Here is a 24,174-nt window from a genome sequence, read left to right as displayed (position 1 = left end):
GGAGCTCCATCTAGAGGCATAAACTTGTATTTGCCACTGTGTGTATGTGTACATTAAGTCCATTATATAACTGAACTCCATGGGAGAGACCATATCAACTGAATTGTATTCAAACTAAAAGGTGTAACAATCCCAAGTATTGCTTTATAGATACATGTATACATGCACTGGATACCAATTCTAACTGATCTTTGCATTGTTGCTTATAGTTACAACCAAGAATTGTATTATTTGGTGACATTGGCATGTAGACATATTAACAACTAACAGGAATACAGTACATACTGAAACAAATGGTACAGGGACAAGAGGGCATCCCATTCAGTGCAAGAGGATAGTGCAGGACTTTGAATGGACTATGGAGCATTAACAGTATATCATGCAATAAATTAAAAGACTAGAAGGTGCTTGGAGAGTGCAAACTTCCACCAACCTGAGCAGTTCAACTTGCTGTTATACCCAAGACGTCATTCTTATCACTTCAATTTTAAGATGTTGATTTCTTGATGGTTCTGCGCCAGGCACTGACAGACTGGACCATTGCATTTGGTCAACTCCTCCTTTATGAGTGTTAAAGATAGGCCATGTTGACCTGGATGACCCCTCACTATCTCATTTAATGTATGATCTAAGAGGAAAACTGCCTGCTGTCCCAAAGACTAACATAGTATATATTCTGAGAAAGCTAAGATCTGTCCGTAGGGTGCTGGAACTCCTGCCAGATTGATTCTGTTGTCTCCTGCAACACAGTTTGAACTGGAGAGCGGATGCAGATGTGGGTCATACATGTACTAGATATGTCATGGGGCAGAAATTGGGATGCTTAGCTAGGATGTTCACTGCATAAAATGTCTGCAGTAGACATATCTACTAATCACAACGCTGTCTGCATTAGAATCAAGTAGCACCTCAAATTGTCTATTTCCATAGTGAAATTGGGTTGAATTATGAGATGCATTTAAAACACAGTGCTTTACTGATTTGCAATCACAAATAGTGTTGAGCAAACACAAAAAGGTTGAGAGAGAAAACATGCTGTTGTGTTACATTGAGTGGCGGTGCAGACCGTCCTCTGCTCCGCTCAGCCCAAATATCTGACAGTGAGGTGAGAGGTTTGTAAACACTGCACATCCTGGACGAGACCAAAGCCGGAGGGTAGTGGGTGAAGAGTATAGGGGGTGACATCTCCATGATAAAGCCGTATGCAGAGAAACTGGTTTATTTTTGCTCTGGGCGGCTATTTAGCATATAGCTTTTCCGTGTATTGACTTTGTGAGGAAGGCTTGAAGACAAACATGTCTCCCGGTGTTCTGAGTATCCACGCCCCACCCCCCTCTCTGTATCAGGAAGTGCGCGCTCCGTGCTCAGGACTGAATCAGCTGAGTTTGAGGGCTGCCACCCCGTTATGATCATCATCCCTGGTATCTGGGGATGGGGACACCTCCTTCGGAAGAATAACAGGTTGTTAGCTCCTTTCTTTGAACCGCATTTGCACAGAAGATGCACGATGAAGACCGGGCCTTGGATCATTGGTGTGGGATTGGTTTGAAGCCAGTGCGCTCGAGCAGATCGTGGGCTTGTTTCGCAGTTGGTGAGTCATTGATGCATCCTAAAGCTAAGTGCTGTTTACCGCGCCATTATAACGCTCTATAAACAGAGGAATGTATTATTTCTTCGGACAAAGCCAAAATGAACTCTATCCTTTAAATCGTCGTGATGAATCTTGGAATATTGCCTAATTTATGTCAAGTGTAGCTTTGAAAAACATCCATTAGACAAATATCAATTAGCTATATCTTACATGTTGAACTGCTTTGAATACTGTAAACGTCTAATTTGTTTCTCACTCTTATATCGCACATGCACACTGGCATCCATTGAGGCAGTGATAGATTTTATCTTGTCTGGACGCAATGGCCAAGCACTTACATAATGCACTCAGCTATCAGCCATGCCGTGGATGACACACACTCAGGCCAAAGCTGGCAGTGTCATCAGTTGGCTTTAGTTGGTGGTATGGTATTATTATTATTATTATATATGTACAGTCAGGTGACGGAGTCTGCGGTGGGGTTTGTGGGCCCAAGTCGGTCTTTACAATGTGTGTCCACCCTCAAAGCACACAGACAGCCTCCTGCATACATACTGGCACACAGCAGCCTATAGAAATTAATGTTTTTATCTCTCTCTCTCTCTCTCTCTCTCTCTCTCACACACACACACACACACACACACACACACAATCAGGAAGTGAAGGTGTATTTATTTTTGCTTGCTCTGCATAATTTGTTTAGCTGCCATTTCTGTTTGAATTTGTTTGAATATGGTACCTGAACATGCCTGAGGTTTTGTTGTTCTAAGTGCCTTTGGCTTGTTAGCTACAGTTCCAGGCTCACTCTTCTCTTTCCAGTGAAGAATATAGGCCGCTACATACAAACATCAGCATGAGGTCAACATAGGACAACATCTCTTATATCTTTCAGGAATAGATTGATAGCCATGCAAAACTGTTCTTTTAGTTTTAGTACCAGAGCCTGCAATGGGAAAGATGTGGGCAGTTTAATTCATTTGAGTAATTATGTGCATCTTTAATAAGACCTTACATTGTAGTTAGTCCATGGAACATCCAGTGTTTTAGGAGAATGACTTAACTGGGCTTAGGAGAGGAGAGGATGATGGAGGGGAGAGATGATGTAAGGCCCTCTCCATCACTTAGGCACTTCATTGCTTACTCATCAGATAAATTATCCCTCCACACTCTTGTTTTTTTCTATTTTTCGCTCTCCTGCTTTTCTCTCACTCACCTCCTGACAAACAAGTAAGCCCCCCCCCGCATCCCATCTCTCTCTCTCTCTCTCTCTCTCTCTCTCTCTCTCTCTCTCCCTCTCTCTCATATCCATGGGTAGCCTTATTTCAGTGGTTCCTTCATTAATGTACTGGAGGTTTACAGTACGCACGTGTTGTTGGGCTTGCCCATGATGCTAAAGCTCCTCTCAGCCACAGGGAGTCCAGATGTCCAGATGTCTGTGCTGCTCTAATCCTGCTTTCCACTCCCCCACACAAACACACAAACACACACACACACACACACACACACACACACACACATACACACACACACCACAGCCTTTGCCATGTGCAGGAAAGCAAAGAAGCTACTGTTTCTAGATCATATATTCAGCAGTAAGGCACTTCGTGTTTCAATTATGAGCTTTTTGTGTGTCCTATATTGCCTAATCTAAAATTAAATTGCACTTTCAATTTATATATGGGACCTTAGACATTTCAGTGTTTGGACATTAGAGTAACAAGCTCTGTCCTTGTGTGGGTTTGTGTTAATCTAGCTAGGCCATAACTTGTTTTCCTCATGGTAGTGCATGCAGTGTGCTACACAGCTTATGTGTTTGTGTTTGACTCCTCCCACCTCAGAATGAGAGACAGGTCAGTCAGACAAGCACTCGCCCAGCCGTGAATGAGAGCATTTGTTCCCATTGCCCATGGGTTTGTGTCTATCAGTGAACACAGCTAATTGGCTAATTTTGTTTGCTAGAAACAAGGCTCAGAGGCAGAGGGATATGCAACAGGTTACAGACAGATGCTATCATGGAACTGATACTTCCTGTGAGTTTGATAAATCCTCTGCCTCTAATCCAAAACCCCTTTTTTTCAGTCTCAACCAAGATCTTTTTCTCCACTCTCCTCCAGACACATTGTGCTGAACATGCTGGGCTGAGACTGATGCATCATGGATCCTGAGGAGCTAGAGCTGCAGAATGACTACCGTTACCGTAGTTACGCGGCGGTCATCGAGAAGGCGCTGCGAAACTTTGAGTCTTCCAGTGAGTGGGCTGACCTCATCTCCTCCCTGGGCAAGCTCAATAAGGTACGGTGCATACAGGCAACCTGATGCTACACAAACATCTGCTATTAAGTTTATTCATATGTCTGAAACTGTGTTTACACAGAAATTGCTAAATTCACTTATGGCCATAATGGTGATATTATGTGACTCACCATATAATGAAATTATTAGAAAAAATGTAGGCTATCTCTCATGTTAAAAGATCTGTGTCCCACTGTTTTATTTGAATTTGGCATTTACAATGCCTTGCTTTTCATTTGGTGTTGATAGTTCAAGTGTGTCAATTTCACAGCTGCTTTGTATATTTTAGTTCTCTGCAATTATGAGGAAGTTACTGTTGCTACATATCAGGTTGCTCACTGGCAGTCTCTGTTTGTATAATATATCCTATTTCTCAGCATCAGCTCGGTGCTCCAGTCACCTGGCCAAAGGGTACTTGGTAATAAATGTGTCACAAGTGAAAAGGATGTTTACTTTGGAGTGTCTGTGTGTGCTGATGCACAAGAATGCACGCTTACAGTACATGTGTAGAGAAGGTGACAGAGAGATAGAGAAAATCTGTTTAGCATGAAACTGTATGACAAACAATATGCGCAAAAGCCTGCTCCTCTAATGTGTGTGTGTTGGTGTTTTTGTTTCACTGGATGGTTCTGCCTAATGGCTCACACAATAAGTCGACCCAGCCTCTGAGTCTCTGCTTCTCTCTCTCTCTCTCTCTCCCTCTCTCTCTCACTCTCACTCTCTCCCTCTCTGTCCCCCAGGCCCTGCAGAGTAACCTGCGCTACTCCCTCCTGCCCAAGCGGCTGATCATAGGGAAGCGTCTCGCCCAGTGTCTGCACCCAGCTCTGCCCAGCGGAGTGCACCTCAAGGCTCTGGAGACCTACGAGGTCATCTTCAAAATCATTGGAACAAAATGGCTGGCCAAGGATCTCTTCATTTACAGGTGAGGGAACAGGCCTAAAGCTGTTTGATCTGGGGGGGGTCAATGTCTGTGTTGGGCTGATTATGTGTGCTATTTATGACTTTGTGCATGTCTTTGTGCGTGTGTTTTAGCTCAGGATTGTTCCCGCTGTTGGGCCATGCAGCCATGGCAGTAAAGCCTGTCCTGCTGGCACTGTACGAGCGTTACTACCTCCCCCTGCAGAAGGCTTTACTGCCCAGTCTCCAGGCCTTCATTACAGGACTGCTGCCAGGCCTGGAGGAGGGCCTGGAGGTCTACGACAGGTACTCTCTCACTTTGTCTCTCTGTCTCCATTTCTATTTCTCTCTTTCTCAGAGAACAGTATACCATGGAACTTTACAGAGGGACAAAACACTCTGAATCATGTCAAACCACAACTTTTTTTTTTAAGTTCAAGTAATGTTTCATTATAACATAATCCTTGAACAATAGTCCAGTTTAACAAAAAGAGGGAACATTTGATATACTTTACTGATCCTCTAAGGGAGAAATTCTCTTTTTGCTCTTGAGATGCAGGTTCACCCAGCTAGTGCTGGGGCAGGTAGGGGTTGCAGCATAACTCCGGCCATTTTCAACCTGGACCATATTTTTACATCATTTTCCGATTCTGACCAAAATGTTGTCAGTTGTTTTACTATAGAGCTTCTTGCCAAGGCACACGGCTCTCCAATACAGTCCTATAGGGCCAACGGACACACCAAAAATAAACCTCAAAAGGGGTCTTTTTTGACATATTGACACTCACTCTGTAATGAGAAATGTATAGATTTAGACAACTTTGATTATTTTGCGCTACTTTACACATTGGTGCACGTAGACCGGCAGCTGCAGCAGGCCAACAAAGAGTAAACAAGGAAGTGCTGAAGCAATGGTAAAGATAGCATCAAAACTGTATGAGAAAGGCATGACTTTGCACAACCCAGCATGACAACCAATGTGTTGAAAATCACACGTTTTGGGTGCATTTGGGGTTGATTTCTAAGCATGGTTTTGGTCAGAAACGGTTGAAATGATTGAAAAAGATGAGAACATGGTCAGAGTTAAAATATTTTGCTCAAGGATATGGATATGGAATATGGGAACACAGGGATTGAACTCTTGCCCTCCAGTTGGTGGAAGACCTCACTAAGCACTAGGCCGTCCTGCTGCAACTAAATATACTTTACTAGATAAGTGGATTTAATGTTGAACAGATGTTGATGTTGAATCCCTCTCCTGTCTCTGTCCAGGACGGATGCGTTGCTGCTGAAGCTGTCGCTGCTGGTGGGCCAGCAGGTCTTCTACGGCGCCCTGTGGGGCAGTGTGCTGGTCAGTCCGCTGGTGCGGCTGCCCGCCTCGCTCTTTATCGTCTCACACTTTGACCGCACGGTGTCCCCGCGCCAGCAGACACACATGCTCGGCTACGACCACCGCCTGGTGGTGAGTGTCTGCGTTTGTGTGCGTTACTATAATCACAAGAACATTAAGACATGAATAATTTCACTTGTGAGGACATTTTTCCATCGTGTTTGAGTTTATTTTTACAGTCTATACCATCATGTCTGTGTACCTTCACCTTTGTCAGCTGTCTGAACATCGTCTGCCTCTCTCTGTCCGCAGGTGAAGTCAGTGTGTCTGTCTCTGCAAGACTCCAATGTCTTGGTGCAGAGGAACATGCTGGAAATCCTCCTCTACTTCTTCCCATTTGCAACATGCCTGGTAAGTGCGCACACACACACACACACACACACACACACACACACACACCCCAATCCCTTTTCAATCCTTGCTGTTCATTAAAATGGTAATCCGTGAAATCCTGTTATTTATTTTTTTTAATTTTGGCAACATCTTTGGTGCTCAGCGCTCATTGCTGTGGTGTTTCTGCACTGCTCTTCCCAGAGATCAGCTGTCAATCAAACAGTGTGTCCAGTACTGTGAAGTCTTTTTCCTTGGCTTTTCTGTTGATGAAGTTTGAGTTTCTGTAGGTGGCGCTCTTTTCTTTGTCTGTTCAGCCATGGACGCTATCGCTGCTCATGCTAACTACTCAGAACTTCTTCTATTTAATCTGAACAAACTGCAGTTGCTGCTGCCAAAACCGTAAAACACGTCACTTTCTGTGCACCCTTCCTCCTGCAATGCATGCTGTCTCTCCTGTCCATTCCTCTCCCATTCTCTTCTGTGTTCTCTCCTCCTCTCTCTTGTTCCTTGGCTAAACTTTTTCTCTGTGTGTTGCTGTGTTAGGACCCAGAGGAGGCCAGTATTAATATGAGCAGTGAAGACATGGTGACAGTGGTGTCTGCAGCTTCACTCACACTGCTCCGTCGGGACATGTCCCTCAACAGACGCCTCTACGCCTGGCTCCTAGGTGCTCATCATGCACAGATCAAACAGCATTGCTTCAATCATACATAAGTAACACAAGGATTGTGTCACACCCATTGTTGGGCAGAGTTTGGTAAAGTACTGGTCCTCTCAATTGATGCTAATGTTTGTGTGTGTGTGTGTGTGTATGTTTTTCAGGTACAGACATAAAAGGGGGAATGGTGGCACCACACCCCACCCTCTCTGCCACCAAGGAGGAACACACAGGCTTCTACTTCAGCACCTACTCCAGGGATTTCCTTGTGCAGGTGACTCGCAAATACATATATGCGTACATGCACACACAGACACACACACCACAACCTAAAAAACACATGAGTATGTATCTTTTCAGTACAGACCGATTCTTCTTTACATAAACTCATACAAGATTTTCAATCCCGCCCACATGCAATCTACAAATATTTAAAAATCTTTTGTCTCTAAATGCAGGACATATCAGCATGTACAGTAAATAAGAGAAAGTGTGATCCAGATACATTTGATACAGTTATTATGTAAGTCAGGTGTGTGCGTGTGCGCATGTGTCAGGGTTGGGGTCAATTCATGAATGAACTCATCAAGTCCAATTCAACTGAGGAACTGGTATTGGAATCTGAAAACACCTATAGGAAAGAGAATACGAATTGAATTGGACTTTCAGGAAGTTTAATTTAATTTAATGAAATTCTGTGAAATTCGATGTTTTTTCTTACCACACAGTGTTATACATTATCAATACTGAATATCATAAAATGTTAAAGGTACCTTTCAAATTGCATTTGATGCATAGCATGTAATCGTATATACATTATGATTGAAAATATTTGATTTGTTGAACTTTGTTGTCTTTTATTTGATTCATAATGTTTGATTTATAATGTTTAGCAAGTCAAGACAACCTCTCTTAGAAGTGGAATTTCATGGAATTTAATAGAATTAAATTCTATTTCCTGTCATTCCAATTCAATTCCAATTCCGTTTCTTTAGAGCTGTTTCCTTAGAACTCCAGGAACTGAATTGGAATTCACCATGCATTCTCAATTCATTTCATGAATGGCCCCAACCCTGGTGTGTGTATTTGTATGGGTCTATGTTTGCACTGTGCACTTATATGTGTTGCTCATCCGTTTCTCTCTGTGACTTCAGGCTTTGATCAACATCCTGAAACAGAAGGACGTGGAGACCGACCCAGAGAATGTGATGGGTTACCTCAGGCCCTTCCGCATCATCATCAGCCTGCTGGATAAACCGGAGATAGGTAAGCAGCACTAAGCAGTACAGTACACAAACACCACAAAATGCCTATACTGCTATATATACCACTTTACACAAATGATGCCCTGCTTCTATCTATCCCCTGCTACCTACTTCAAGAATCAATCTTTGTTATCTTCTTTGTGTCAAGCCATTTTATGATTGCAATGATGTCAGTGATAATGGTGGTTGTGGTGTTTGTGCTCAGGTCCTGTGGTTTTGAGCAGTGTGCTGTTGGAGGTGGTCCGAGCCTTCTACAGCTACTGTCGAGAGATGCTGGGGGAGGAGACCATCACCAGCTCAGGGCTCACAGGCAACCAGCTGGCCAGGTGAGGGGGATGGATGATGGGATAGATGCAGGGATGCTGACAGAGCTAACTTATAGTGCTCTATGTTGACTGTTGAATGAATGCCTCTAAAATAGACACATTCTACTTAGAAGTTATTTTAAATACGTTGAACACTTGTCTACCTGACAAAATTGCGACTGAGAGAATGATAATGGATGATTGTGTCTTTCTTGTGTTGTCTTGAGCAGTAAGATAAAAGAGAATAAGAATGCATCGGAGATCATAAAGACGGTGAACATGCTGGTGAGCTCCATGAACAGCGAGTACCTGTGGGATTACATGACCCGACGCTTCTGTGCTTCTCTCAGGTATGGCAGGGATGACTCTGACATACAGCCCTTATTTTACATTACCAGCAAATATCTGCGATGCTAAAAAAAAATATGATTTTTCTCTGTATCGTTCTCCATAGTGACCCAAATGACCCGCCAACGCCTCCTCAGCAGGACCGCAGCCACGCTGCTCCCTCCGTCACAGAGATGTCCAACCTCATCATATTCCTGCTAGATGTTATTCCTCTGGTAAACAACAGACACATTCACACACCAGTAGTTCCCTCAGAAATTTAAGACCTTATGACACAAAAACGCTGCAGTGAATCCCATACAAATGAAAAGCAAAGACCCAGACCCAGATCTGATCAAATAATTCTGAGAATGATTCGGGGTTAGCCACATAGGACAAATCCAACAAGTGCTAGTTGAAAATCAGTTGAGTATACTTCTCTTTGACTGACATGTTATCCTATGTGGCAGACCTCATCCCTCAGGCACTCCAAGCAGGCTAAAACAAATGTTAACAATTATTCAGTACTATTTGACCCACATATGACACACTCATACATACTTGCATACACATATGTTTTACATCTGTGTTCCTTCCAACAGGAGCTCCATGCTGACATCCAGTCCCAGTTCCTTCCTGAGATGCTGGGCTGCATGCTGCGGACCCTGCGCAGCCACATGGCCTCTGTGGACCTGGCAGAGCTCACACAGGGCCTGCGCGCCTGCTTCAAGGTCCTGAGTAAGATCCAGATGCCTGTGGCTTACATGGACATGGAGGCAGGGGCACACACACAGGAGGAGGAGCTACAGGCACTGGAGGAGGCAGATAAACAAATCAAGGTTAGACACTTTTGTTTATACCATAAATTTGTGTGATTTTTGTGACTGTGTCATCTTCCCAGATCATATATTTAAAACTCTATCTAGGACATTGAGAATGAGGGAGAGAAAGACGGCAGTGGTGGTCAGGTTAATGGTAACCATGACGACGAAGAGCTGAACCAGGATGGCGGACATGAGGCAGAGCCTGCAGATGGCGTGTTCCCACCACTCCGGTCTGAAGACAGCGGATTGGGTATCAGCGCCTCACCCTCAGAGCAGCAGCTCCTGCCAGGGATGGGACTGGGGGCGGAGGGAGCAAGCATGTGCAAGGAAGGCGAGGGGGTGTGGAGGAAGGGAGGCAGTGTAGACACCATGACCCAGTGTCTGTTGGACATCCTGGCCTTCATCACCACAAGGTAAACTATTCAGCCACTGTCAAATTAGCAATCACCTTGGGTCAGATGGACCTCTTTATGGGCTGCTTTTATTTACTGTGATCTCTAAATGTTTTCACCTCTGCTGCATTTCAGATACCTGCTGGTTCAGGTGGAGGATGTCAAGGGACAGGAGGAAGAACCCCAGCCTGAACTACCTGCTGTCTCTCTGGAGCAGAAGGTCTTGCTGGTGGGCCTGGGGGGTCGGGATATTAAAGACAAACTGGCTGGACTGTTCACCCCAAACAAACTTAGACCCTGCTCTGCATCTGAAGCCCAGATTTCAGCAACCCCCACCGAGAAGAAAAAGGAGCGCGGGCATTCGGGGTGTCTGGACTGGAGCGCTGGCTACATGCCCCGGGGCAGGGCAGAGATCTCTGAGGCCTGTCGGCAGGCCTTCACAGCCACCTGCCACCTGCTGCTGGAGTGCACCACCTTCCCCGTCTACCTAAGTGAAGAGCAGAGTCTGGCTCTCTACACAGACATGTTCAGCCAGACAGGTCAGTGCACAGTTGGAACATATTCACTCATCCAGCTGAGTCTGTACGACTACAGTTTGACCACCTTCTCCGCTACACACTATAAAACACAAAGAAGTAATCAAAACCTTTTCATCTTTTTGGGGGTTTATAGGCAGTGATGTGGGCAGCCTGCCAGTGTGGCTGAGGTCCTTGATGACCCTGTGCTGCCTGTCCAGGGACTACAACATCCAGCACACTGCGGTGTCGTCCCTGCTGGAACTCATCAACCACTCCCAGTCCCTGGCACTGGTCATCCAGGACAAGCAGAGACGCTACCAGACCTCGGACTCCAACCCCTTGAGCGGGCGGCTGCAGATGGTCACTGTGCCACCCATCTACCCTGCCCTGCTTCGTGCCATAGAGGAGGGCACGAATTTCTACCAGGTTAGAATGCTGTTGGATGCTGAATGGATTCTGTGTAACTCAGTGCTTTATTATAAAGGTATTAAAGATGTGACAATTTTGCACCGTGACGCAGCGGGTGTCCCAGGTGCTGTGGAGCCAGCTGGACACAGAGCGGAGAGAGCAGCACATATCCTGTGTGGAACTCTTCTACCGACTTCACTGTTTGGCTCCATCGGCATCCATCTGTGAAGACATCATCTGCCAGGCACTGCTACATAAAGACAAGGTGAGCACGCATGCACGCAAACTGAACAGTGAACGGTAAACACACACAAAAAATTCTTTCCCACATCTTCTAGATGTGACTGTTCGACTGGGACAAGCAAACAGACCTAGTTCATGTGATGAGATGAACAAATAAGCCATGGGTTTGACAAGTAAAACTGTGTGTGTCATGTTTGTCTGCCCCAGGCTGTGAGACTGGAAGCACTACACCGGTTCACAGTTCTGTGGCACCTGACCAGGGAGATCCAGAGCAACAGGACCATGTCCCTCAATCGCTCCTTTGACCGGTTAGTACAAAGCTGAATAAAAAATAAAAATACTTTTTCTTTGTCCCTGTGTGTTTTGGTGTGAATGAATGTTGTAGTACTTGAGTCCAATTTTGATGACGCGATTCGGACTTGAATATTGATGACTCAGACTTGCGCACTGGGGATTTGAACCTGAACTTGGGATTCGATCACCTTAGATATTGGCTACACATCTTCTCAGCGTTACCCTTAATTTGTACCTGATCATCTGGTTGGTTAACAGTATAGGCCTACATGTAGAAATAGGCTATAAAAATTTATCTTAATACAACCACTGATAAGGTGATGTAACATATTGGTGAGCGTGCGGTGCCAGGGACTGAGAATGTCGGGAGTCAAGTGATAGATGAAGATGGATCCATTACTTTTTGTCAGCTACGCTTACATGGATTTTACATTAACTGGTGTGAAATTTAGTGCCAAATGTAAAATATTAAAAAGGACAATTGAGGAAAAGACTATTCTAGCATGGATTACTTGAATTCAAACAGGTTACTTGGACTATGGCACTGCTCAGGGTTTGATGTCTTGACTCCAAGAAAAGGTAAAAGGTTTGTGTAGCCTCGGACAAGGCCTTGGTGACGTGGACTTGGACTCAGATTTGAACATTAAGGACTTAGGATTCAACATGGACTCGAGGTTCGGTGACTCGACTACAACACTGGTGTGAGTGTAAAAGGTTTGTGTAGCTTACATCCTCAACATCCCTGTGTATGTTTATGCTACTCAATGAGTAAGGTTGGGTGGACACTACAACATTTCTTGAAGATTCCATGACCTAATTTTTCTGGATTAGTGATTTTAAAAACCACCTACCTTCTAAACAAGTATCAAAACACTAAAAGGAGCATTTACTGCCTACACACCTTTAAAAAAAAAAAACAACACTTCTAAACACGTCTAAATGTTGTCTCTGAGTCTCTAACTGTGTGTCTCTCAGGTCTCTGTGTGTTGTGGTGGACAGTCTGAGCGGGACGGACGGCTCGATGAATGCAGCAGCTCAGTGCTGGCTGGTCAGAGCTTTGTCCCTCAGTGACGTGATTCGGATCCTGGAGCCCATTCTTCTGTTGCTGCTTCATCCCTCCACTCAGCGCTGCTCCATTCAGAGTATCAAACACAACCTTACTGCTGGTAAGTAAGTGTGTGTGCATTTGTCGGTGTGTGCTGTCTGTGTTGTATGGTGAGTGCATGAAATTTGATAAGGATGAATGGTTCATCTTTTGTATGTTTGTGTATGTATGTGTCTGAGCGTATGTTTTATTGTACTTACATGCTCTTTCCTCTAAAGGTAACCTGAAGGTTCTAAGCAGCAGAAGTCGAAGCTCCACCAAAAGTTGTGGGACATCTGCGGATGTTATGGCAACAGAGGTCGCCACTTTGAATCACGCAAACCTTGTGGACCGGGAATCCCTGTGGGCAGAGTTGGACAGTGACCCAGAGTTGACCAAAGCACCGGACGCTATAGCTGTATCTAGGAGTGAGAGTGAAGAGACGGAGGAGGAGGATGCAACGGAGGAAGGAGAGGAGGAGGCAGAGAGTGAACACACAGAGTCGGCCGACACCAGCGGTGCCCAGGTTTCCACAGAGAACTCAAGCTCCGGCTCCGGAGCTTACCGCAGCAGCTTGGAGGAAGGAGTTGTGGTCAACGGCCTGCGGAGGGCAGAGTCGGAGCACACACAGGCATCTGATTCATTGTCAAGTGAGGATGAGGAGGATCTCGAGCTGGAGGCCATGGCCAGGTCTCGCCTGTTGAAACAGGAGCGTGAGAAGAGAGAGGCCATTGACTCTCTGTTCCGCCATGTGCTGCTGTACCCTGTGGCGGGTGGCTGGCGTCATCTGTTCCACGGCCTGGCGCTGCTCGACAGTCTGCTGAGGAGCAGCGCACAGCGCCCTCTGGTGGATGCTCTCTCCTCCACCTCTCTAGACACAAGCTCTGCTGCCCATCTAAACCTGGTCTCCAACCTCTTGCAACGTCACCAGCAGGCCCAGGATGGTAAAGGCTTCTACGGCCGCCTGCTCTCCCCTTCCTCCTCCCCCTCCGTGCCCCCATCCCTGCTCATCGAGCTGCTGGTGTCCTTGTGCCTGCGTTTCCTGCGCTCTCACTACCCTTCCTACCTGAGCCTGGGTCCACATGACCTGCAGGGGAACAGGGAGGTGCAGGTGAAGAGTGTGGAGGTGCTGACCCGGATGGTGAACCAGTTAGGCTGTGTGGCCCGGGGACAGGAGGGCAACGGCGCCAGCCTGGAGCCCATCCGCAGACTGCTCTCAGGGTGTAAAGTGCAGCAATACGCCCTGCTTAGCCTTTCAGCCTCCATGTATGTCAGTCAGAGGGGGCTAGACAAGGGGGCTCCAAAGGGTGTGGAGCTGCTGGAAGAGCAGGGCGGCCTGTCAGAGGAGAGTCTGGTGAACCTGGGGGCAGGAGGGGGGCAGGAGCAGTACCCCTTACAAATGGAACTGCTCAAACTCCTCCAGGCTCTCATAGTGCTGGAGTACCACGTGTGGCCTGGTGGGGCTGTTGCTGCAGCTGGGTCAGTAGGGGCTTCTGGACAGCCTGAGGAGCTCCGTGACCCCCCCACGGCCAGCACGCCCCTCGCCCGGGAGTGGCAGACAGCGGTCCTTTTCCAGCAGTCCATCAAGGCAGCCCAGTATGTCCAGAGTCACCCCATCACGGCCCAAGGCATGTTTGTTTCTGCAGCAGCCAGGGCTCTGCAGCCACAGTATGGCTATGCCATGCACCCCCATTGGGTGTCACTCCTGTGCTCCTCTCTGCCCTACTTGGGTCGCTCACTAGGCATCATCGTGGCTCCGCTCATCAGTCAGATCTGCAGGAACTTGGACGAGCTGGTCAAACTGTATGAGCACGATGGAGGGAAGACTAATCAGAGGTAGACTGAAAAACACAGGAAACACAGGCTTACACTCCCACTCACAAAACGAAATCTGACACATAGTGTTGCATGCACTCAACTTTACAGTTGGACAGCTAATTTGAGATAATCATACAAGATTCACTCACTGTATATCGTAGTCCCTTGCCTGATCTTTAGTAATATGATTATCACCATCAATCACAATGAAAATTATCAGTATCTGTCATGGGATCCTGTTTCTAGGTGTTTAATTTTGTACAGAGGCCTCATGTCTTTACTGATATGACATTGTCGTGCTTTGACTGAGATGCTTAATTTATGTTTCTGTGTTCTGATCAGCCTGAGTGGTAGGAGGGAGAACATCGCCCCTGACTATCCTCTGACTCTACTAGAAGGCCTGACCACAATTACACACCACTGTCTACTGGACAACAAGAGGGTAAGGAAAGAAGCACACTCACACACACACACACACACACACACACACACAGCAGTAACCTACTGTATACAGTCCATAGAATGAATAGATGCTTCTCAAAGCTGTGGAAATTTAAATTCAAATTTTCTTTATTCTTCTTTCTCTTTCTTTTTCCGTCAGTCCCTGGTTGCCTGTGATCCTGTGGATGTCCGTAATGCACGTAACGCTGTGATCGAGGAGCTACCGCACATGCTCAGTAGCATGGCATTGTTATGGGGCGTAGTTAGGAAGGAAGAGTCTCAGAGGAGGGGATCTGACACCACCTCAAGCAGCAGACACACTTCAACCTCTGTCTACTTCAGAAGCACCAAGGTGTGGGTGCAGGCCATGCACGCATATTTTCTGTGTTTTTCCTGCCCTATACATCCTTATACTAGACACGTACTTATATGATGACAGATTTGTGTCATTTATATTGTATGTGTTTTCTGATCCTGCAAGATGCTTTCATATTTTCTGCTATTTAGCCATGTGCATATATTATTATGAGAGATTTCTCCCATTGATGGTATGTGCATGTGTGTGTGTTTGTGTAGATCCTGCGACAGCGGATACTGGAGTTCCTGGTCCCTCTAACAGGGCAGTATGGGGTTCAGCTCATGGCTTCAGTAGGAGTAGTGTGGAGCAGCAAGAAGAGTAAGAGGAGACACAAAAACAAAGTAAGAACTTTACTGGCTAGAAACAAAGAATGGAAATGTCGTGGTTTTCCCCGGTGACAAAATGATCTTTTCTCAAGGCAGAATGGTATAATATGAAGATCTTTATTAGCAACAAAGACCTGAGTTATTCTGCAGAAGAACTGGCTTCATGTCAAACCACAACAGCTTTTATACATTTCCAGCATGACACCCCTCTAAGTTAACCACTCCTTTCCTGGGGGTTTCTTCCATATGATCTCTTTGATTAATGTGTCACGTCCACCCCCCTCACTTCTGAATGGGGGCCGGGAATCATGTGAGAATCATACCATAATGGTGGACAGCCCCCTGAGGCTTCCCCAAGGCTTCCTTGCACATTCCAATCGTCTGGTATCCATCAAGGTGACAGACTAATGGCCTTGTTAGCTATTTTGGGCCTACTCAGGGCTGTTCGTCTTATGCATATCAGAATATATGTTTATTATATATATCAGCTATAAGCATGGTTTTCACAATCACACCAAACTGATTGAATGGCTCTAGGGAACGTGTTTACATCCTTACACACTCCTCTGTTTTCTAGGTTTTACCTGTGGCCAGTGAGCCTCGCCTGACCATCGTGGATCTGGTGAAATCGCTGAACACATTGCGCACAGATGCCATCTTACACTTGGTTAAGGAAGTGGTGAAGAAACCACATCAGATCAGAGGAGACCAGGTACACACACCCACACACACACACACGCACATATATACACATACTTAAATATATTCTGGTGGTCTCAATGCAAGTAATTCATTATCACTCATTTTTGTAACTTTTACTGTGTCCCCTCTATCAGAAGTCCAGCCTGGTAGACATCCCCATGTTACAGTTCAGCTTCGCCTATATCCAGGGGTACGTAGGAAACTACAACCTAAGTCCTCAGCTCAGGTTCTCTCAGACCATTCTACAAATACTCACTTTTATTGTATCATTGACCTCACTGTCTCTGTGTTCCTGTTTGTAGTATTTCTGCTCAAGTCCTGCAGGAAAACATCGCTCCTCTCCTCAGTCTCCTGCGAGAGTCTGTTCAGCTCAATCTGGCCCCGCCTGGGCACTTTCTACTGCTGGGGTCAGTGTTAGTTTTTGTATATTCACTCTTTACCCTTGACCTGCTTATAATAACATTTTGATTGAATTGTTTAGACCTTTGTGCCTTGTATACAGTTGTTATTCTCCTTAGGAGAAATCTGATGCCCAATAAAAAGTATCACTCCCTCCAGGAAATACATGACACCATGGTTCTCCCGTTACAGATGGATTTATTCCTCTTAACTGCACTTCATCACCGTCATCAAATCCACCGCAAACTGTTCAAATACATAATGTACAGAATAAAGACACCTTTGTATCACATACAAACTGTAAACCTAACTATAAGGGGTGAAACCTAACTATATGCACGACGAAACATAAAACTCGTAAATAAACATACCTCGCTGGCTGCAGACAACCAAGAGGGAATGAGTCCAGTTGAACAAACATAACTCTTCAAAAAACCAAACATAAATCTTCAAAAATGTGTATGCTTCACCCGCTTCATTTCTTCTTGGAGGAGATTGCAACAGCCAAAAGCACAACACGTAACATAAAAGTACTTCCTACGTAGTGTTACAAAATAAATCAATATTCATGAAAATAAATAATCTAAATAATATATGTAACAAACATATCAAATAATGACATAAATAATATTTATGGCAGTTAAAAACAGTAGGGCTGCAACTAATGATTATTTTCATTGTCGATTAATCTGTTGATTATTTTCTCGATTAATCAATTAGTTGTTTGGTCTATAAAATGTCAGAAAATGGTGAAAAATGTCAATCAGTGTTTCCCAAAGCCCAAGATGACGTCCTCAAATGTCTTGTTTTGTCCACAACCCAAAGATATTCAGTTTACTGTCATAGAGGAGTAAAGAAACCAGAAAATACTCACATTTAAGAAGCTGGAATCAGAGAATTTTGACTTATTTTTCTTAAAAGATTACTCAAACCGATTAATCGATTATCAAAATAGTGATTAATTTAATAGTTGACAATTAATTGATTAATCGATTAATCATTGCAGCTCTAAAAAAAAAAGTAATGGCTCCTGTCTTACAGAATCCTCAATGACTTTATTAACCGGCTCCCCAACATGGACAATAAGAAGGACACTCGAGATCTGCAGGTATGATGCATGTTGCATAGCGAGTAGTAGATGACAGAGCCGGTCGATAAGACGCACCACCGTGTTGGACTGAGATAGGGAGTGAGTGTGTGTGATGCTGTATTATTGTGTAGGAGGTGACCCAGCGGATCCTGGAGGCAGTGGGCGGGGTTGCAGGGTCGTCTCTGGAGCAGACCAGCTGGCTCAGCCGCAACCTTGAGGTCAAAGTTCAGCCACAGGTGTGCCCCGAGGCAGAGGAACCTGAGGATGCAGATGGCGATGGTGACCTTTATGGTAACTATTGATGCCTCAGACACATACAGACACAGATACAGTTGCAGACAGAGTTTACACATACTATTTTAAGAGACCGCATTAGCCAACAGAAAGAATGTGCCACTTACAACACGGTAAGTGGACATGGATGCACAGAATTAGATTTGCACTCATGCCTACACTATAAGCAGGGCCTGAGTTTCTGTAGCCCTGATTATGCTTGTCACCTGAATTCAACTTGTATTTGTTTGGTAGGCCCAACCCCAAGTTTATGTAAACAAATTTAAACAAATCTATTTAAGGAAATACGTCCATGAGAGCCAAGTGTGGACAGAGAGCCATGTAATGTCATAACATCATATCTTTTGATGATTCAGATCATAAAAATATATCATTATATAAAAAAGTAAACTTTAGTAGACACAAAGCTGTTAACCACAGTGAACCTGTGGGATAGTAACCATAGCAACTAGCCACAGTCTGACCTCTGCACTTCCAGACCATTGGCTGAGAAAATTCACCCAGAGGGTCACCTTGGTCCTCCTCCACACTGGACCCAGTAGAGCTTACAAATCATCACTGTTGCCATGGAAACGCTGCTGTAACCCACTGTTGCCCATCAGCTTAGTAGTCCAGGGAGGGACACGGCTCACTCTCTTTCTTTCCAAATTCGACCTGTGAGTAGAGACCTGTCCCCGTTTCCATGGAAACCCAGCGGTCCAAGTGCTGCGATAGCCCTAAGTGCCGTCTGGAAGCAGCACCGATGAGTCGTAACATTGGCAGAGAGGCACAATTGGCACAGATTACTTTGAGGTAGATCCAGAAGGACAGACCTGGAGCCAGAATGTTTGGAAAAACCAGAAGGACTGGGTACTCTAGGATGGCCGCAAGGTGTTCCTTAAGGCAGCTACCCTAGTATCAAGAAGACCAGAATTATTAAAACTTTGGCAGCAGTTACCAGTGAACTACCCATCCTTTCTCTCTTTATCTCCTCTTCAGACTCAGTGGCTCAGGCTAGCACCATGGTTTCCTCCTCAGCCCCCTCTGTTTACAGTGTGCAGGCCCTGGCACTCCTGGCTGAGGTAGGCTTTTGTGCTTGTATTTATGGTGAGTGAATGAGTGAGTGAACGAATGAGTGAACCTTTGTGCAGTTTAACACTTTCTCTCTCTACAGATTTTGGCGCCGCTCCTGGACATGGTGTACCGCAGTGATGAGAAGGAGAAAGCCGTTCCTCTCATCTCCCGGCTCATGTACTACGTTTTCCCCTACCTGAAGAACCACAGGTAACCCTTCCATTATGTGTGTTTGAGCTAAGTTAATACTAGTAGCTTTGTGCTCTCTGTCTTAATAAACCTACTCTAATGTGGGCTTTCTATCCTGTAGTGCCTACAACATGCCCAGCTTTGAAGCGGGTGCTCAGCTCCTGAGCAGTCTGAGTGGGTATGCCTATACCAAAAGGGCCTGGAGGAAAGAGGCCTTTGAGCTCTTTATGGACCCCCTCTTCTTCACCATGGATGCCTCCTGTGCACCCAGGTTAGACTATGTGTGTTCTTTATTCTAACATGATAGTCTTAGACCAAAGCTGTATTATTGTGCAGAGCACATACTACAGTATGTGCAAAATTATCTCTCCATATCTTTATAAAAATCAGAAGGATTACTTTAATGTATTACATAAATTAATTGAAGAACACTGTCTAATAACCCCTGCTTGACTGTCCTGCATTCTCTGTAGTTGGAAATCTATCATCGACCACCTACTAACTCATGAGAAGACTATGTTCAAAGACCTCATGAGTGAGTACAGCCTCTAGAAGTGTTGCTGTAGAGATATGGACAGCTGTTGGTAATCAAAACGTGACAGCTCATCTATGAGGCAGAAGGGCAATGATAGTGATGTTGAGAGTTATATGATACTGTGAGGTGGGGGGTGGGAGGGTATTGTTGCAGAAAGAGTGCAGGGAGGGTTTTAGAAGTATAATTTCTTTAAAAGAGAAACAAACATTCAAACATGGACAGTCGAAGTTCAGACAAGAAAGAGAGTCAAGTAAATGGATAGAAATGACATGTAGGGTCCGGGGACCACCAAGGGTCCTTGAGGGGGTTCCAGGGGGTCCCCAGCAAATTGATGAATTGTTAAACTTCCCCATTATTTAATTTACAAGAAGTTAACACAATTAGAGAATGTAGAAGAATTACTATTTTGATTTTGGGGTTTGTGGCCCTAATGTGGACTAAATTAGGGGTTTAATGTATTACATAAATTATGTAGGGTCCGGGGACCACCAAGGGTCCTTGAGGGGGTTCCAGGGGGTCCCCAGCAAATTGATGAATTGTTAAACTTCCCCATTATTTAATTTACAAGAAGTTAACACAATTCGAGAATGTAGAAGAATTACTATTTTGATTTTGGGGTTTGTGGCCCTAATGTGGACTAAATTAGGGGTCCTTGATATGAATAAGGTTGAGAATCACTGATGTAACGGGATGTCAAACCAATGCAATCACAGTTATGTGGTACTGTATGCACATTTATAGACTGAGTGACTGAAGCATCTCAGAAACGTCACTTCTGGAAGTATTGTGATAAGAGCATTCAAATATGAAATGCAGGGACTTTTTTGCAATATTTGTTATATAACTTGTATACATTTGTGTTGTAGGCATGCAGAGCAGCTCCCTGAAACTGTTTACTACTGCAGAGCAGAAACCCATGCTGCTGAAGCGCCAGGCCTTTGCCATGTTCAGCGGAGAACTTGACCAGTATCATCTCTATCTGCCCCTCATCCAAGGTATGCGAGTGGTACTGGACATTAACTTTATTTTGGTATTTAAGTGAGTATATGTTCAGTTTACTTGGGGAAATTGACATACATTTAAAAAAGACTGTGTCAGTTAAAGCGTATGAACCGTCCTTCCCTTCTCTCCAGAGCGTCTGACTGAGGCTTTGCGTATGAGCCAGACCCCCGCTGTTTCAGCTCAGATCTTCCTGATGTTTCGTGTTCTCCTGTTGCGGATCTCGCCCCAGCACCTCACCTCCCTCTGGCCAATCATGGTCACAGAACTGGTAAGATCCCATCCTCTGATAACCTGATTTTATTCAGTTTCTAGCTTATTTATCACAATGTAAATTCTATGTCATGTTTATTTTTCAGATCCGCATATTTGCACGTCTAGAGAAAGCGCTACAGGAAGATAAAGAAGTCTCAAAGTGCGTTAATTATTTTGTCCACAAATCCACATTTCATTCTTTGTCCGCACACTTTTCATTCCATCGTTATTCACATTCTGCCTCAAAATATCAATGCATCTTTTCTTGTGTATACCACCTAGACTAGCTAAAGTGGTGCGTGGAGCCATTGACAGGAATGGCCCAGTGAATTTCTCCCAGTCAGAGTTGGGCATGTACCTGTCAGCCTGCAAGTTCCTGGACACCTCCCTGGCCTTCCCTCCAGAAAGGATGCCCCTCTTTCAGATGTAAGAGCCCAATCTGATCAAAGAGGCTTGATATCTAGCTTAGGTTTAGCTTCACATTGAAAGTCGTGGTGTTATTTATTTTGTCTCTTTTCTCTGTATGTCCGTTTCTAAATGTCTTGACTGACTAACTTTCTTTCTCAACTATGTACAGGTACCGCTGGGCATTTGTTCCTGAGGTCGATGTGGACCGCTACAGTGGCCCAGAGAATGCACTTCTGGAGGGCGAGCAGGAATGCATACCCCATGTTGTCAGAGTACTGGAAAGAATACAGCATCGATACGGGGTAAGCTTGAACACGTGTACTTTACCAGCTGGTGCCTTTCGTGACCACCAAGTGAGTGAACTGGAACTATAGAATCTGAATTGATAGAACGGTCATTCCCATTCAAATCTAGACTCTTGATTTTAGCTGGTTCACTTACAATGACTGCCATAGAATGTTTGATAATCAACATTGATTTGGTGCATGTAGCTGGTGTGTTACCATGGCAATGACATCATTTGGATGAACATTCCAATGGCAGTTGTGATGAAAATTCTAACTTTCTGAGCCTCGTGTTCTGTTCCACACATGGAACATTGTTCATTTACCTGAAAGCATTATCAAAATTCTACGCAAGCCATGTTGGGTGTACCAAAGGAAATTATCATGAATTATGATTATCATTATTATGAATATCATGCTACACCAGGAAGTGTCCCATTTAAGTTCTGTGACTGGAACTAACATGTGATCATGTGACTGTGTGTCATTCTGATGGTGTCATGTCCTGTTATTCCAGGCACTGAATGGGCTGAGTGAGGAGTCATCTACAGAGCGTCTGGAGTTCCCCCTCCTCACCCAGCACTCCCTGTCCTCCATCACCCAACTGGTGCCCTTCTTTCGCACCCTTTGCTGTTCCTTCCAAGGCCCTCCCCTCCTTAGCTCCTCACTCGGCCACCCTGTGCCCCACCGCCCAGTAGCAGACTACCCAGCAGCCAGCGCCGACACAGTCCTGAGGAGGCTGGAACACATCACAGAGGAAGAGTTCCTGGACTCCATGGAGAGTTAGGACTCCAGCATGAAGCTTTCAGAAACTAAGCCTTCATCTCAAAGCTTTTAAAACCCTGGGGGGAATAAATTGCAGCCATATGAATGGAATACAGAGAATAGGCACAACCAATGATAATGTTGTATAGTAAACTAGAAAAAACAATGAAAATGTTTTGGAATGCTGTTTTTAATGTCTTACCTTGTCAAGTCTCTCTACATTAATGCATTTACCTCTGAGGTACTCTCACACTGAATCTGTACTGGAAAAGCCAAGGGACTGACTGTACGACAGTTATTTCCAATGGGCTTTTTGGAAAATTTAGGGAAGTATTACGTACAAATGCCTGTGGAAAGCTTTTTTCTCTGTCAAGGATCAGTGCCATCTCGGTTACATGTTCTTCACATTGAGATTGGGTCTATTCTCATTGCTTTGTTTGATTTAGACTTAAGTGTTTACCACCGAAGATGGAAGAGGGTCTATTTAACGATAAGGAGATATCATTAAGAGTAGAAACTTCAAATTGGCTGCCTTACAGTAACAATATTTCTGATGCAAAATTTTAAGAACTGATACTAAATAGCAGATTCACTGTGAAGAACCGTACTCATTGCTCATGTGTCCTTAAGACCTTTTCATAACCTCTTGTTAACTGCACTCTCTCCTAATAGCATGTGTCTGTCTGACTCTTAGAATGTAATGCAAGACTATGTGTCTGCAGGACACTGTTGGAGAGGTACTTCCTATTTGGGTGTTGTTGGGGAGGTCATTATAGGACCTCATAGGCCCTTGGTGAAGATTGATGTTAAGATTTTTAAGGGTAAGTTACTGAATGTGATTTGTGTACACTAGAAAACCCTTTTGAATATTATCAGATGTAACTGGCTAAAATACATGCTTGCCATTTTTGTTGTTGTCTTCAAGGGAATTCAATCTTTGTATGTAGTTGTTCATGGATAGCTTTTACCACTGGCCATAGTCTTTTTTTTTCTCACATTGTTGTGTGTTAAGGTAATTTATTTTGAATGCGTAAATGAACACATCAAGTTTTGGATTAACAGAAAGACTTGATTAAATTAAACGAGCTTAAACATTATGTGTTTTCTCTTTAAACAATATTAATTCTGCAGGTTGGTTGCTTTTTGTGGTGTATATGTGTGTTCCTGTACTTCTACTACTACTATCTTTGTGAGGACCAAGGACATTTTTGTGAAGTAAGGTCATTTAAGCCATCCTTCTCAAGGGGCTTCTTTAGGGTTAGGACTGTTAAGGTTAGGATTAGGTTAAGGTAAGGGATCTAGTGGTGAGGGTTAAGGTATAGGGAATGAATGTAGTCAATGGATGGTCCTCATAAGGATAGAAGTAAAAGGATGTGTCTGTGTGTGTGTGTGTGTGCTCGTGTGTGAGTGTTTTGGGGGCAGGATTGAGACTCTCAA

At 44.6% G+C, this 24,174-nt stretch overlaps 1 protein-coding gene across 1 annotated transcript; it reads left to right on the top strand.

The window, feature by feature from the left end:
• The first annotated feature begins 1,416 nt into the window (after positions 1–1,416).
• Positions 1,417–23,818, top strand: dop1b (DOP1 leucine zipper like protein B). The gene is made up of 38 exons (XM_071518081.1): positions 1,417–1,591; positions 3,706–3,883; positions 4,624–4,805; positions 4,916–5,086; positions 6,053–6,242; positions 6,423–6,521; positions 7,047–7,170; positions 7,326–7,435; positions 8,316–8,427; positions 8,632–8,752; positions 8,962–9,081; positions 9,186–9,294; positions 9,661–9,897; positions 9,985–10,295; positions 10,410–10,813; positions 10,947–11,218; positions 11,313–11,465; positions 11,651–11,751; positions 12,713–12,903; positions 13,061–14,657; positions 14,982–15,081; positions 15,241–15,432; positions 15,657–15,779; positions 16,342–16,476; positions 16,601–16,656; positions 16,769–16,873; positions 17,907–17,973; positions 18,087–18,246; positions 19,228–19,310; positions 19,403–19,512; positions 19,613–19,762; positions 19,965–20,026; positions 20,893–21,021; positions 21,160–21,296; positions 21,385–21,440; positions 21,563–21,706; positions 21,858–21,990; positions 22,490–23,818. Exons 2-38 carry the CDS (start codon positions 3,746–3,748, stop codon positions 22,757–22,759), a joined length of 6,954 nt encoding a protein of 2,317 aa, XP_071374182.1. The 5' UTR covers positions 1,417–1,591; positions 3,706–3,745; the 3' UTR covers positions 22,760–23,818.
• Positions 23,819–24,174: the final 356 nt, after the last annotated feature.

Source organism: Centroberyx affinis, unplaced genomic scaffold (assembly GCF_046629955.1).
Source record: "Centroberyx affinis isolate AG114_WGS23_722 - 3 ecotype Tasmania unplaced genomic scaffold, CSIRO-AGI_Caff_v1 ptg000550l_1, whole genome shotgun sequence".
Classification (NCBI taxonomy): Eukaryota; Metazoa; Chordata; class Actinopteri; order Beryciformes; family Berycidae; genus Centroberyx; species Centroberyx affinis.
The sequence above is the reverse complement of the archived record's forward strand: the minus strand, read 5'-3'. Positions and strand labels throughout refer to the sequence as shown.

What these genes read in the sequence shown, in the direction of transcription:
- dop1b (XM_071518081.1), top strand. Translation starts at nt 3,746, where the DNA reads ATGGATCCTGAGGAGCTAGAGCTGCAGAATGACTACCGTTACCGTAGT. An exon ending in AAGGATCTCTTCATTTACAG is followed by an intron (nt 4,806 to 4,915) that starts GTGAGGGAACAG and finishes CGTGTGTTTTAG; the next exon opens with CTCAGGATTGTTCCCGCTGT. An exon ending in GGAGGGAAGACTAATCAGAG is followed by an intron (nt 14,658 to 14,981) that starts GTAGACTGAAAA and finishes TGTTCTGATCAG; the next exon opens with CCTGAGTGGTAGGAGGGAGA.